The sequence below is a fragment of the Cydia strobilella genome, chromosome 17 (assembly GCF_947568885.1).
Source record: "Cydia strobilella chromosome 17, ilCydStro3.1, whole genome shotgun sequence".
Taxonomy (NCBI): domain Eukaryota; kingdom Metazoa; phylum Arthropoda; class Insecta; order Lepidoptera; family Tortricidae; genus Cydia; species Cydia strobilella.
The window spans coordinates 11,553,357-11,570,274 of record NC_086057.1 but is presented as its reverse complement, the minus strand read 5'-3'; the positions used below and the strand labels follow the sequence as shown (position 1 = coordinate 11,570,274).

At 35.5% G+C, this 16,918-nt stretch overlaps 3 protein-coding genes across 3 annotated transcripts in view; 1 reads left to right on the top strand and 2 right to left on the bottom strand.

The window, feature by feature from the left end:
• Positions 1-16,918, bottom strand: part of LOC134748710 (polyubiquitin-A) — a 272,025-nt gene that overhangs the window by 188,794 nt on the left and 66,313 nt on the right. The window lies entirely within an intron of this gene.
• The window catches only part of LOC134748745 (uncharacterized), a 91,194-nt gene that overhangs the window by 36,911 nt on the left and 37,365 nt on the right, over positions 1-16,918 (bottom strand). The gene's annotated exons all lie outside the window — the stretch shown is intronic.
• Positions 4,921-7,322, top strand: LOC134748864 (uncharacterized). The gene is made up of 5 exons (XM_063683688.1): positions 4,921-5,193; positions 5,495-5,704; positions 6,711-6,789; positions 6,857-6,971; positions 7,177-7,322. The coding sequence occupies exons 1-5, from the start codon at positions 5,140-5,142 to the stop codon at positions 7,250-7,252; spliced, it is 534 nt and encodes a 177-aa protein (XP_063539758.1). The 5' UTR covers positions 4,921-5,139; the 3' UTR covers positions 7,253-7,322.

Genomic DNA, 16,918 nt, shown 5'->3' with positions numbered 1-16,918 from the left:
ATGTCAAATATGACACAGGTCGAAAAATATTAGTCCATTTTTGTTTACGTACACTCAGAAAAAATATAATTTATAATGGACAAAATTCCATTCTGGCTTAATTTGCGACGAGTACAAATTTGGTTAAAAATGGTTTTTAGCACAATTACATTTGACTAGATTCACTTTGGATACTATTACTTTTAATCCAACTTCAGAATGGTCATTTTAAGACTATTTTCCATTTGTGCCAATTGTACCTAATGACAGTGAACCATCAAAAAGTGCTACTTTTCGTGGCTGTTTAGCGTGCGGAAAGTTGGTTTTCGCGAACTAGTGCTTTTTACTTTTACAATTTTTATAAATTTTTACTTGTTCCAATTCATGACTACTTATTGATGAGTGTTAATATTAGTTTCCTTTAAACGTCGTAATCAACATAAAAACCTACTGTTAATGCAAGAATACGAAAAATATGCATATTTCATATTTTATTACTTACCTCTTCATCATTATAAGTATTATAACACGTTTATTTTTTAATGTTGAAAAACCGTTCTTAATAAGTTGTCTGAATGGAACGGAACGCCTGTCAAAGAAGAGGCGTATTTTCTTACTGCAAGAATGTTTTAAGTTTCCAAAGGCAACATTCAATATTGTTTTTATAAATATACGATACACAAATAATCGTATATAATGATATATAGGTAATAATAGTACAATGTTTTAATATTTACAATTGTTTCTGTTTTATAGAACATGCATTTGAAAAAAAACTCATTGAAGTGGGTTCAATAAAAATCAATTCTAGTCGAATAAAAGCTAGAAAAACACCTCTTCATAATGTCAATAATGATGTCACAGAATTAATAATATAAAAGTTTCGAATTCCGTTCCTTACTTGTTGCTTTTCTTATTTTTCGCAACTGTATTCAAAAACGTCGTTCGATACACGTGCGGAAATGTCATTCTTTACTCGTCCCGAGTCTCTCGGTACTCGTGAAGTAATGACATACTTTCCGCACTAGCATCGAAATGTACTATTGTGGACTGTAATTAATTATAATAATGAATAAGAAAAACTAAATAAAATAGGTCAAGATTGAAAACAGTACCATTTAAAGTATTTAATTTTAAACGGTGGCATTCACGTGGCATTGTTATCCCTAGGGATCCGGGGCCCTTAACTAATCTGTGTAGTTTTCGCGACAGCGCTTCACAAGAATCTGACCTCGATTGGTGTTAACCAAGCTATTTAATCTAAAGGGAAACAGGCAAATAATAACATTAATAAGTGTCCAGAAATTTCGTCAAATCATATAATTTACGTAACCGTTATAATATTTACCATCAGAAAATGGCCTAAAAAGCAAAATAAACAGGAATAGTAGGTACTAGGATGCTGACTCGGTCGCTTTTGGCTTAAATAATATCTAGACAACCGCTCCTTATTCTCCACAGGAGAAGAGAAGCAGTAACCTACTAATTAATAGCAAAAACAAATTGGCGGCCAAAAGTTCTTGTTAAAAAAAACGAACAGAATTAATTTTAGAAAGCGCATAACTCACATTTTTTTTACAATGTACCTGTGTGGACGACCCTGGCAGCCAGATACGAATACGACTTATTACGAACCTAAATCGTTTAGAGCCTAGATAATGAAATCCAAACTAAATTAAAAACTGTAATAACCGTATCTCATTTACCTTCTTAATTTGGTATTGCGTCGTCGGCAAGATCTTGACAGAGAGTTATGAGCTACATTATAAGTCGGTTTAGCAGAAATGCGGAATTTACTACCTGCACTTTTCGACATTACTCGTATATCGAATAATAATTGTCAGGTAAATGTCACACTTATTATCTAGACGAAAGTGGTATGGTAACTACTAATAGTCGCGCAAGAATTAGTACTGGTACTGGCAGTGCAATGCACCCAACGGACGACAGACAAATTAAAATGACATTACACTATCATTTAACTGATCCGATGATTCATTAGTAGAAGTTACTAAACACTATTGAACACTGATTGTTATTATAATAAGCTACCCGGAAGAAAATACATTTTTAACAATAACGAATGACTATTTAAAAACACGGATCAAACTTTGCAACTGGCCGGTTTGGTGTGTAAAGTCAAACTGAGTTACATAAAAAGTAAATATGGATTGGATATAATAATAATCCAGCGTGGCATTTGTTCAAATAACAGTGACATTACGAACGTATTGTATTTTCGCTGTATTTATTTACGCAATGTTACATGTAGATTGTAGGTATTATAGGTACTTACACGTTAGTAATCTATCAAAACACTTGTTTGTAATGTCCTTATTGTTGTTTGACTGTCCATTTTTTTACATTTATTCATTATTTCCATTTTATTCTATCATTAGTATTTATACTTTCATCATCGTATATAATTGTATGCGTCTCACTTTTATATAAATACTAGATTAAGGCCGCTCGTGAGTTGCGAGAGAAAAGAAATACCCTTCATCTTAGTTTTTCTTTCGAGAAAATATGGAGTTCCTGGGATTTCAATGAGTGTCGCACCAACTTCTTTTTAGAAGTCACATCGTAAAACCATTCTGGTGCCAACTCGAAATTAATAATCAACGGCTATTAATACTAATACCTAATACGGTATAACAGTACGGCAGCACGGTGGCATTAAAGTTTAAAGCGAGTAAGATTTGTATTATCTGTCTTTAACTCAAATTCGTACATAACCAGTAAATCGACCTTCCTCAAAGTCCCGTCCTTGCGAAAAGTGGGACGCGTCAAGGTCCTACTCGATTCGGTGAATTTATAATACAATTCTCTACCTATAGACGACACTTGCGCACCTACCTATTTCATTAAAGAAATTGTATTAAAATAAGACTTTATAATATCATTTTCATTATTTATAAAATTATAAAAACATAGACTTATATTGACCGGGATATAGACCGTGATTACCTTTTGTATTGTTTATGAGCTCCCGAAATATCGGGCACAGTGAAACTAACCGTGAAACTTATAATTTCGTGCTTCTCATGGAACTCTATCTCAACCGAGACTTGAATCAGGTGTGTAAGCAGCGTCAGGTGGCCAAATTTTCGGCTTATGTGGTTGGCAGATTACTTTTTAACAGACCGACCCAGACTTACGCTGATGCGGCGACACGGGTATCGGTGGAATAATGCCAGATTATTTGTAACAACTGTAATTCCTATTTTATTCATGCCTCTCGCGTACACGTGGAATGGTGGATGTTTAACCCTAATACAATACTCTCGTGAGTGGGCGTTCCTTGTCGCCCACACAATGTCAAACAAGATAAGCTATCGGGAAAGCAATATCATTCAAATGAAAAGGATTTAGGTAGGTATGCTGTTAAATAATTTATAATGTGACGTTTTCAATCAAAAGGTATCACATTGTTACTTGCCATAAGGATGCTCTGACAGGTTATTTGTATAAAGATACACGCAAATTTTGTCTTTATGGTAAGCGAAAAAGTGGTATCTTTTGATTAAGAACGGCACATATGGCGGCCATTCTGGGGTTTGGACGAAGCACCAACTTTAACGAGTTTTCTCAAGCGCTGAACTAGTTTATCAAAACTATCGCCACCGCCACGGACTAAAATCTAGATCTTTCGTAAACACGTGCTTTAAAACTGACTGGTTAACTAACGACTTGTTTATATCTGCTGGGAACTGGATCGCGATATATAACTTTCACTGAAATCTTGTATCGTCTTAATAGTGGTAACATTTGGAATCTCGGGAGAGTTTTATGGAGGGGAATTAGAAAATGGCAGAGCATGGATGTGAGAATATCTAGAAAAGATAATTTCTTTACAAAGAAAATATGGGTATGGGTACACTATTGAAAGCATCATAAAGTCCCTAAAATAAAATAAAATTAAACCTTATATCAGATATAGCTTAAAAATACCGTCAGTTCAAACCCTTAGAACATATATAATACACATATCAACAGTTAGACCAGGTTTTATCTGTATTTATATAATTAACGATACAGTCTTTACCTACTTTAGGGCATACAGAATACAAATTTTACGTATAATTTTATATGTAGCCGTTAGTCTAGATATGAATGTTCTAACCCATGGAAAAATCAAGAGTTGACTTATTTTAAATGCAAACTACCTACCATAAACGATTGCTTTATTCTTGTCAAAGTGGCCGTGGCAGTGAAATGGGGCAATTAAATCGATTCGCTAGTTGCAGTATGCTGCTTTTCTCGAGGGAAACGGAGCACACCGCTTGACGTCAATCATAATTATTAAATCAGTTCTAAGGCCACGTTGGTAAGCAAGTGCCTGTAGAATAGAAGTCCCTTGTATTCGTTTATAGAGTACCATACTCCGCAAGTCCGCACTCTACTTATTCGTTCAGCCTTCGCATCAATGGTTACTTCCTCCCTTATTATGTCATCCATTAGGTATGTCATATTCCTTATCTGTACAAATATATATGAGTAGCCTACTTTTTCTTTGTTTTTTCTCTACATTTATTTCAATTCTTACCGCGTATGCAATGTGCATCGTAAAATTAATAAGAGCGTAACAAAACTAGCATATAATCTTTCAGCAAACAAGAGAGATTTGCAAATTAGGTTTAGGATCATTTTAGGCTGCTGGGATCAGAATCAATTGATATTTATATATTTTTTAGAATCTCAGGGCACATTGATAGTTCAGATACCCATTGAAAGATTAGAGCATAAGATTTTTTCCTTCATTTATGTCTAATACAACTTACGATGAAAGTAGGTAGCATTGTTGTTGAGTGTCGATCACCGTTTCAAAACCAATTACTATTTCTTAAACACGAACAACAAAAGCAATGACAAAAGTAGGTACCCAAATACCATGGTGCACTAAATTATCCAATAAAAACAATAAATGCAAACTTAAAAAATGAAATTTCTTATATATAAATTACAAATTAAAACTTTTCCTGTCATATCACAGTAGTGTCTGCAGACAAAACTAGCTGTCGTACGAGTCTGATGTTTTTTTAAAATAACGGTATAGACGTCGAATGTTGCTACGAGATCTCAAATTAAAAGTAAACTAGCCTCGTGTTTACTAAATCGCCAACCAACCTGACCCGAAAAATCGACCCATTCGTGGTAGCCATGCAGATCGCTACGGTTCTTCTTGTCTTAGCTAGACTTTTGTGTGTCGAAAATGTAAGTATTTTTATGAGACGTGTTTGTTTTTAAAAACCACCGTGATACTGAGGTGGTCTGAGAATTGGCCTAGAACCTGGATGAATATCTTAGTTAGCCATAATAAAAAGAACACTCGACTAACTTGTCCGGATAAAATAATATACTTACTATTTTTTTGTGGTTAAACACATGCAATTGCAACAACATAGTTTTGAATAATTTACAACTGACAAAATGGCATTTCAAACTTTTTATAAGTTAATATAAGTGTTTCAGATAGGTGTTTTTTTATTCATAAATTTCAATTTCTTTATTTTAGAGGATGATATCGAGGAATTACAAAAGAGACGTGATTACATTCAATGAAGACTCGACTCTGCGATATCCATTTTTTAATTTCGCCTCTGAATCGAAATCATCTGATGAAGACAAGGATGATAATGGAAAAGAAATGGCGTTAGAATCCAATGAAAAAGAAATATTAGACAGTTCCGAGAACAACACAAAACTACTGGAGAAACTTAAAGAGGTATAAAGAGAAAAATGGTTTAGTGGACCATGTACACCTGTTTTAGTGTTCTAGCGAATGATGACACAGAACGTGAAGTCTGCATTAACGTATTTTTTATATTGACGAGATTATTATCAACTTAATTTAAACTACTTTCTCCTAAGTTAATTTACTCTCGTATCTATTTAAATTCTATCTTCTAAAACTCTGATTCGGAGCATGGGACTATATTAGCTATGTTATTTAGGTATTACATATCGTACACGTATACGTCACCAAGGTATTTTGATCACCTATTATCCAAATTCCCTAGTAAACGTCGCTTAACCCGCTCAAACATTGGCACACTCGGGTATCCCACAAAAAATGGTACAGAGAAATCTAATAAGATATTCTGTATAACCTAACCTCACAACGCTATTTTCTTTAGCAATAGAGTTGATAAAACATGTGAAACCAGACACGAGTGAAAAGTGGGTGGCCTTGATAGAACACTGTTTGCTTTAGAAATTGCTCGATTGATTTATCGGATCCACTTTGTTTTGATCCACTTTGCTGCCGCTGCCGTACGCGATTGTGGTCAATTTTAATATCTCACTTCCAATCCTCCTCATTATAGCGCTTTCACGGTTGCATCCTACAGTAGGCCGCTGCATTTTTTAACAAAGGCGACGGCTATCTGACTTACCGAAATATGTACAGGGGGAAACTAGCTCCGGTCGGTTTTATTGCAATGTTTTCCGTTGAAAAAGAGCACAGATAAAATAAATATATCAAATGTAATTCGCACATTAACTTCGAGAATCTCGTTGGTACAAAACAGGGAAGGAGGTAGGGAGGGTAGAATCTACACCAGGTTTTGCAAGTTGTATGACTTGCCCGTTGGTCACAAAAGTCAGAGTAAGCGCACAGGGCTTATGCATGCCTTTTATTTAATTTTTTTTTTTGATACGGAAAGACAATCCGAGAAATACGGAAACATTTCTCGATGGGTTTACTGGATCAATTTACTTTCATTTTGCAGCCGTGTGCGATCGTAGTACGTTCTAACATTCATCCGACGATGCAATCGCTGCTGCGCAAGTACAGATACGATGCAAAAGGTAAACTAGGATAGAATAACTACAACAACGAAATAGTCTCAAGGATTTTAACAAAGTTCTGTTGCAGGTGCACTGATTCCCAGCAGTGTCAGATACTTCATAAAGGTGCAGCAAGGCCTCGGAGCGCCGTTACTGTTTCCTCTGAATGACAAATCTGTTTCGCATCTAGGAGGTTACGTGAGGTAAGCCCTACATAATAAATCGACATTTATATACGGCTGACATCGTACAATTTATAATTATACCAGAATGAAGTAGTTATATATGACTGGGTGGTGCAAGTATCACTAGCATTCTAGCAGTGGAGTGGTACACCGTTAGCAGTGCACTTGTACTGGTTCACCTGAAAATCAGTTTAATTTCACTAATTATTATTTTTTTCCTCAGGTATTATAAAGAAGTTCCGCCAATACCGCAAGCATTATATTCAAATCGGAAACTACATAGTTATTTTAAGCAGTAAAAGTGAGACTACTGAATAATAAATATATGACCACGTGATAAAGCTGGTCCAATATTCACCTTTATTTACAACGGCCTGTCAAAGTCACGGATGATTGGTGACCCATTAATTGACAGATCAATATTGATTGAGATTGTGTACACTTTCATCAAAGAGGTTATATATATTTTTAACTTTTATTAATTTTGATTACCTTCACGAATTATTAAAGCAAATCCACTATGCATGAGACTATCATTCGGCAGACTACTCATCGCGCGAACTAATTCAGAAATATGTATTATTTATATTATTTATAAAAATATACCAATATATACTATAAAGGTTGATCCAGTCCAGTGATTTTTTTTTTGTTTTAAGATTCCTATATCCACCGATGAAGTTTGGTGTAGACCGTGTGGGGACAATTTGAGTCCCAGGAAAGGACATAGCATAGTTTGTATTACGAAAATCATCCATTAAGAGGGTAAAAAGGGGGTGAAACCCGGAAACCCCAGGCTCCTATAGCCAATAGAGAACCGTGGCAAAAAACTAGAACAATGCTAAGCACAATAATGGCCTTAAGGCGCTTCGCGCAGTTTTTGGCTAAAAACTGTTACTTTTTAGAGCTTATAACTTCTAAATGAGTCAACCAAAAATTATGAAAAAAATATATATGCATCTTCATTCTATGGACAACAATCGCAACATTTGACTTTCTTCCTGAAAATTGTAGTTTCACCGAAAAAAAAATAACACGACAGGCCGTTTTGCGGCTAACTTTGCTTATAACTTCTAAACGGCTTAATCGATTAAAATTATTTTTAAACTAACAAAAATGTTTTAACAGGTTCTACAAATGCAACATAGCTTTTCTTAATCAAAAAATATTTTCTTAAGAAATCGAACGTTTTTCCACATTTCATGCGTATGCAGCCTGAAAATGGCGTGGCCGGCAGTCGTGTGCCAGCTTTGAGACGAGGAGGCTGTGTCGCTCGTCGCTCCGTGCCTTCCTTGCACTATGTACGCTTATGCACAAGCAAAGTGCTATAATATCGGAGTTATTGTGGCCAAAGAATAAATAACTGCAGAGCGCTGATTTGGTTGCGACGCGCATTAGCGAGCGCAACACGGTATTTTGCGGTCTATTACAATGAATGTAATGATAATATCCGCATATATTATACTATAATATACGTATGTTTGAGAAAACTTCATTTGAAATAAATAAATAAATGTTTTCTAACCGACATATTATAATGTCATTCAAGTTTTACGTTTTGAATAATGTTCCATTCCATCTCGAAACAATAAATAATAGATCATAAGCTACCTATTACCTATAACGTTGTATGTATGAATAGTACCTGTTAAAAAACATTGTTTTTGTAGTTTAAAATAATTTTAATCGATTAAGAACTAGCAAAACGGCCTATCGTATTTTTATTTACGGAAAAACTTACTATTAAGTTTATTGTAGGTTTAAATTAATTTGTTTACGTTACATGTCCGTCTTTGGGTCACAAACTTACATATATACACCAAATTTCAACTTAATTGGTTCAGTCGTTTCCGAGAAAATAGGCTGTGACAGACGGACAGACAGACAGACAGACGCACGAGTGATCCTATAAGGGTTCCGTTTTTTCCTTTTGAGGTACGGAACCCTAATAATGATGATATTCCCACGTAATGATTGAGAAAACTTCGAATTTCGAAAAATAACACATTTGTAGTAGTATATGAAGCTAGTAGGTACTTTAATTTTATAAGTTAACTATTAATGGCATTATTTATATTTATTTATTACGGATAAAAAAAACTGTATAAATAAACGCACTGTACGCCTCAGTTTAGTACATACCAAGCTTTAGCTATAAATCTTAATCCGTCGATTTGACTTAGGTATTTATTTGTAAGAAACAGATAAAACACAAATTAACTAATTGAGGCTTGTAAAGTATAATGCATAAGGGAATATATTTTTATTATAATTTACGACCTCTACACGCATGATCTACTCATACTCAAACAACAAAATATCTGCAAAAGATACACAAATACGAGGTATAGCGCCAAATGCCGCGCGCCTCTGGGCTGTAGGTTATTCTTTGAACCTCGTTCCGCCGCAGTCGCCGCACCGAGACGAAATTCACGTACGATCGCAGTGAGCGGGGTGCGGGTACAGAGACGCTGAGACGCTCAAGGCCAAATCAGCGAGAATCGTCTTAATACAAACGGTTATTATTTTAATCAGCTAACGCATGTTAGGATTTGTGCCAGGTGTAGCAGTGTCGGGAAATGACAGACGCCGGCGGGATAAACAATTACGGAACAACTGTGGATACATAATTATGGCGTGTTTCATGTAACAAGTTTTGATTTCGCACCTGTTAGCGCTTGTTACACAAGTAGACTGATTTTAAGCGTAAAAAATAACTACGACGTGGGAATTTAAGTTGGCACATTTGCGAGACTATCTTCTTACTGGGTATGAAGGATCCAAAAATACGCGTGACGGTCTTTTAACTTAAGTCCCATTTTTCATTCCTACTTCATCATCACCATTTCATCATCAATTGGAGCTCCTCATTTGCAAGCCAATGGCTGTCTGAACAGTCCTGGCCTCTTTGCAACCATTTCTTCCAAACACCGCGGTGCACAGTACACTGCGGCGATATCATCGGTCTAGTACTAACTACCTGTCGGCCCTCATTTTAGTGTCCCTACTTAGGCTGAGAACGCACTGAGATTATATTTAAGTGTAACGTACGGCATGCTTCATAAGCGCACGCAGTTAAAAGACTGAAACCGCAAGAAATTAGACCGAAACCGCAAGAAATTAATCGCAGTGCTCTCTAAGTCTTAGACTCCACTAGACGGTTCAATTGCATATGCGTATTAACTTTAGCTTGGACTTGGACACTTAAATGATAGTCGTTTCCTTGTTATTGGAGTCTAAAACTATTAGTTGGTGTCAAAGAGCAGACGGGTGAAACCACATTGTAGCAGGTTTTCCTAACCATTGAGGTTTTTTCGATGAACTTGTAAAATACCTACTAACAACACTAAAGAGTACACGCGTATTCATGTTCAAATCGGACAGATTTTTATGAGTAACGTTATGCTAATTTTAACGAATCTTAGGCATCCACTTAGCAAAGTTAGCATGTTCTACACAAGTCTATTTGGGCGGAGAAAATCTAATTATATAGTAAACTTTAGTCGGAACTTTAACTGAGCCTTGAGGCATGATCTGTAGTTGGAAACTTAACTCAAATAAAAAAAGGTAATTGTGTGGTTTTATGAAACCACGATGTAAGTGAAATTTTTTTCGGGTTGTAGGCATTTAACTGAAAAATTTCGGAAAATTATTCGATTTAGGGTATTAAAATTCGCGTTTTTAATCTAACTTAATAAATATCCTCTTTAATTATCTTACAAAAGCTCACCCAACGCCAATGTAATTCAGCTACTCAACACGGAATAGCGCTGTTATAAATTATTAATATCGCTTACTTTTCATACGCGAGTCAAGGACTAAAGAAATTGGTCTAAGTAAGCTCTCCGATTACGCATAGGTTGTTACGGATCTCACGGTCACGTTCATGTTACACTGGGTTTTCGAGATGTCTACACGCTTGCGAGTAGCCAACCGTTGGGAATTGTTTCGCGAAATCGTGACGTCAGTGACGTTCGAAAACAAAAATCGTATGTGAGTATGTGACTGTAAACTTCATATTATGGTATGACTATTTGCCATTCACCGTAGAATTTAACAGATAGAGAGAGTTTGACGTATTAACCTCACCGTATTTAAGGTTAATAAGGTCTACTGTCCTTAACATTTTATAAATATCAGCTTTCGTGAATTAATTATTGTAACCTTAGTGCAATAATGAAGCTTACTTTAAAGACTATCAATTCTATGTACTAGAAATAAAGTCATGCTAAATAAAGAGACCAAAAACTTTGAGATAGAGTAAAAGTTTCACTTTAAAAAGATCATTGCAATTTTTACTAATTATATTACATGTTTCAGCGTGGTAATAATATATCTTTTGGCTAATATCTGGCGGATTTTTCACGGCTAAGAAGATTTCGGATCAAACCGCTTGAAGAGCCACAATTACCTCACACCGAATGAGAATGTTGTATTCATATAGAAAAATTGATAAAAACTAAATAGATGACGCTTGGATTAATAATTGTTTGGAAGGTGTTTAAATCTTGTCTTTATCCTATATTATACTCATGTAAAATAGACAATAAAACTACAAATAGAAATAAGATACAGTTATTGATGTTGTTGAACAATTGCGGAAAAATCTAAAGCATTAGAAACAGACCTCGTTTAACGTCTCATGGTGCGCAAGAACATTAATCTTAGTTTTATTCACTTGTGGTTAGTGTTAGAACGTTAGAAAAACGACTGTGTACAGCCATTAATATCGACGGCGATCGGGCGAAATTACCCAATTAATGTCTTGGCCTGCCCGCCTCATAAAAAAGGTTGTCTTCGGTACATAGAAAAGACTTGGTGCGGTATTGGTGCTATAAGGGTACAAGATTCACATGACTGCATGCATTAGATTTTTTTGATCTAGTTACAAAAAGAAATAAAAAAAACTTAAAACAGTTGAATTACGACATTGTTTTTAACTGAGCAGACAGTTAACACAGCTAAAACCCGGTGACAAGTCTAAGAAATAGTAAGTGGACAGTTAAATAGAACGTTTTTAGATCAGGGACGTTCATTAACATTCGGATACCGATCGAGAAAAAAACATGTTTAATGCAGTATTTTTTTCTCTTACAGTGAAGTTGAAAAATGTACTTTCGTTGGTATAGATACACCTATCTTAAGACCAGTTCTTCAATAATAGAGGTACCTACTGCAGCCCCTACGGGACACATATATGTGTGGGTCATGTAAATTCTACTCGTCTAAACCACACTGCCCAGCTGAGGGAAATTATAATAATATTGATAAAAAAACCGGCCAAGTGCGAGTCGGACTCGCGTTCCAAGGGTTCCGTACATTACACAATTTAAACAATGTATTTTTATGTGAAATGTCTTTAAAACCCCTACGGATCAAAAACTAAGTAATTAAGTCCGACTCACGCTTGACTGCACATTTCTAATAGCTTAATCTATAGGTAAAGATCTATTTTGTGCATTTTTTTCAAAATTTTTGGCCCAGTAGTTTCGGAGATAAAGGGGGGGAATGGTAATTTTTTGCCTATTTTCTTGAATAACTTCTAAACTGTTTGTCCTAAAATTATATAAAAAATATGTTTGAGATTCTCTCAATGAGCTCTTTCATATGATATGTAACACGATATAGTTTGACAAACTTTATTTTTTAATTTTCTCATTTACCCCCCAAAAGTGGCTCCCGTGTTTAAAATTAATTTGTTTACGTTACATGTCCATCTTTGGGTCACAAACTTACATATGTGTACCAAATTTCAACTTAATTGGTCCAGTAGTTTTGGAGAAAATAGGCTATGACAGACGGACAGACAGACGGACAGACAGACAGACAGACAGACGCACGAGTGATCCTATAAGGGTTCCGTTTTTTCCTTTTGAGGTACGGAACCCTAAAAATCTGTCAAATGCATTTATTGAAAAACCAAACCAGAGGTCGATAGAGGGAGGAATTCGTAGTATCAATCCTGATTATTTTTAGTCAGCATTGTAATGCAATACCTAGCTACAATATACGACCATATTAATACATGTAACAAGACAGCTCTCTTACGGAAGCATCTCATTTAGACAGATTAGTCTACCGCTAGTTTGTAAGTAGCCTACCTACTACGCGGTCAAAACTGGGACTGGGAAACAAGCCGAACAAGGAACTAATACAAAACAAAACCACCTTATTTTTTGAGTGTTGACGGAATCCTAATAATATGTATAAGGAATCGGCTACACACCAACACCAGCTTGAAATGTGATTTTGAAGTAAAGATATTTCCGAGGGGCTACAGTATGGGGTTCTTCAAAAAAGGAGTGTACAGGTTTTAAAGGGTCAGCAACGCAAACGTGGCAAATTTGTCCCACTGGAAAGATGCCTTTTTTTTAACTGAATTGGCATATGGCAGAATTGCAACGCATAAGACGATTGGCTTTGTGAAATACGCTGCAAATCTAGGCGTGGTAGGACCTTTACTGAACCAATATTAAAAGCGTAATCAATAGACGCCTTTTTAACAAATATGCGTCATTGCGATAAAAAATGCGTCACTGTGTAAAATAAAATTAATTTATTTAGGTAATTATTAAAATGTACTGTATAGTAAAAACGGATACCGATAAACGATTTTAACAAGTTAAAGTGGTATTTATAAAGACTAGTGCCTTGTAAACTTAAACGCTTTAAGCCGTCTTACTCATAGGGCCTAACGAACTTTTGGTACGTGACTATTTTCATAGGCCGACTTATCAAGGTTATCGTTAACGGCGCTATCCTACTGAATTAAACATGCCCACGTTCCGGTGCGGTCCTTTGAAGTGAGAGGCCGTTGGAAATTGTCGGATTTTGCTGGCTTTTTGTCCAACTTCCCGTTATAGACATCGACCGTGGTCGGAAGCTCTGCTGTTCTTAACACGTACCGACCACAGAGCGAACGCTCGTCTGAGGAAAACCAGTGTCAAGTAATGGTTGCTTGCAGATGAATTTTGAAGACACATCAATACTGGTTCGATCGAATCAGACCCTCGCCAGCGTCCGGTAAGCAACTGAAATATATAGCCTGGCATATTTCCAAAATTGTTGTCGTTTCAGTCAAAGGACTGATAAAGATTTAACGTTGCATATAAAATACAACAAATAAAGTAATTATCATATACAAATCGGTTGATATTAGTCGCGTTCAGATATAAAATAAGCGAACGAACTTCTCACCGGAATCTATCTAACCACGCCAGGACTAATTGTCAAAGCGATATTTAATTCATTAAAGTTATATAGGAGAATTTGTTTTTAAAAATTACAATAAATTTAAGCAAACATTTTTGTTCTACGTAAAAATAATAATGTGATAAACAAAACTGTCAGTCTCAAAAACCCGCATGGCTGCATTGGCCATAGATTGCGCCTCGTCGTGGTTTTTCCGTAAACATATAAAATGGGTTGATTCCTAAAATTCGACGCGTAGACGGATGTTGTTCTTGCTAAGGTTTTGTTTGTTTTTGTTTATGAGGAAAAGTTCGTGTTTTGTATTGATGTTATCGAGTTACGTAACATAATTATCTTATTTTCTCTTCTTATCTTTCGTATCTTTGAAAATTAAAAATTTAAATAAGTAATTCTTATTTTCTAATTCAATACCCTTTATTACGATCGAGCAATGTGGTAGACAAAAACACTATTTATAATGACTCTATGTTTTAGAGTTTTTAGACTAATATATTAAAATATAAATGAATAACAATGTCAGTTGATTTGTTATTGTTATTATCATATTCATGCACGTTTTAATTTTACATATTATCGGAAAAACACTGGGCAATAAAAATGCACGTGTCAGTAAAACGTACCTTGATGTTATCCGCAGGAAAGGAACAGTCCTTGCTAACAATGACCCTACGCCATGATCATGTATAATCATGTAATCAACGTGTCTAGAATGACTAGAAACTCTCGAGCCGGACGAGCCGCTAGGAGTAAAGTAGAAGTTTCGGAAACAAACCTGCCATCGGTATACCTAGGCTATAAGTATAATCAGGGGTGCTAAACTCCTCGCTTCGAGCAAACTCGGCTACGTTCGACTCAGCATTGCTCCGAGCAATTATTAGGGTTGACACAACTTGACGTCCCTTTGCGTACAAGACCACAGATAAGATAATGACTTGAATTTTGACAACACTAAATAGCCGAAAGGGATAGTGCCATAATTTAGAAAGGGACAGCATGATTCTACCCTGAACCGCTGTCAAACTTCGGATTTATAGGAGGTTTCCTTTCTGTACGGCAGCACTATTATGTACTAACTGTACTATTATTTATTCTGTGGTATAATATAAAAATTATAAAAGAATAAGTGCTGTTAACAGCGAAACTACACTTAGTGCCAGTTGCACCATCCGCACTTGACAGACTGCGGCGGTTTAATATGAAATTTTCCATACAATAAAATTTTGCGAACTCTTTAACAATGACAATTACAAAACAATTTGGTGCAACTAGAGTTGTGCCGTTCCCGGTAACATTCCCCATTTTGTATGGGGAAATTTGTATTATTGGGAACGGCTCAACTCTTGGTGCAACCCACCCTGATACTACTATTCCTTAAGGAATAGTGTTGGAGATTGGAGATTAAGAACGCAACCTCATTAGATAGGTTTTATTTTTCTGTTCTTACTGACATGTGTTGTCACGTCACTTCTTGACTTACATCAATATATGAAATACGTTTGTGCTTATTGTTCCCGTTTTATTTAACTCTCGGATATCTTACAAATATCCATCAAATAGCAGTAAAGGTGCAGAAAACCATTACATTACCCTCATACTCTCATACTGTTAAGTTATGAACTTTACCGAACATTTTACCAAAAAGCGGTCATTATATCTATTGGTCATTGCTTATACCAATTGCCAATGCCTATTTAAGCTTAAAATTAAATATTATTGACTTGTGAAAGAGCCCTTGAGGCCTACTTGCAGAATACATTTTTGGAATTTGAATTTGAAATTAAAATACGTAAATAGTTTTATACATAAGTGTTGCATACTTGACCTATAAATTATAATTTACCATTAAATCTGCGTTATGGTACCTAACTTCTAGGCTCTGGTTTGAGTTGACAAATTGCTCACTGTCAAAGTTCGCGGACGGGGGTCGATATAGTAATTGACGAATGGCCGCAAGCTTTATGACGAATTCACTAATGAAGTCAAGGTTAATGGGCGAGTTAACGACTGAACACTCAATAGTCTATTGAGAGTTTTGTCCATATGTAATCAATGTGGTCATGTAACCTTAAAACCTAATAGCCCGTATTCAATGGTAAACGGTCTTCAAAATCAGTTAATTATTCTTGATTCTGACCACCTGACAGATCCGATAAAATATAACGACAAAATATCGAAATAGGTACATCGAAAGAAATATTCACATTAATAACTCATAAAATATTTCCTTTAATGGAAATATTATTGATAAATGTACGTACCTATCGCGTAAATCATGTGACCTTTATCGAATGTTGTGCGTACTTTTGAGGCACTTGGCTGCTTCATTAAAAAGCACGTAAATACGCATGAGATGACAAAATCTCATAATCATTATGTTTTTTTTTAATTCGTCATTAGTTTGTCTATTTGATATATAAAATTTGTTTCAGTAACTTTAAATTTATAGTTGTTATCTGTAATTTACGTTATTACGGAATTTATGGCTAGACTAGGTAGTTCTCGGGCGCCAGTGTAACGTGGCCTTGAGATCCTTAACTATAATCAAACGGAGACGAGAGGACACCTATATTCGAGTTGTTTAGAACTCAAACCTTGAGTGTAATTGAGAATGAACTTTATAACATATAAAACTTTCGCGGTTTGAACATATTAAATCACATTTACAAACTGGTCTATCGCGAATTTATTTTGTTACCTTTAGCAACAAACATACAACAACAATATACATTCGCGATAGACCCGTTTGTAAATGT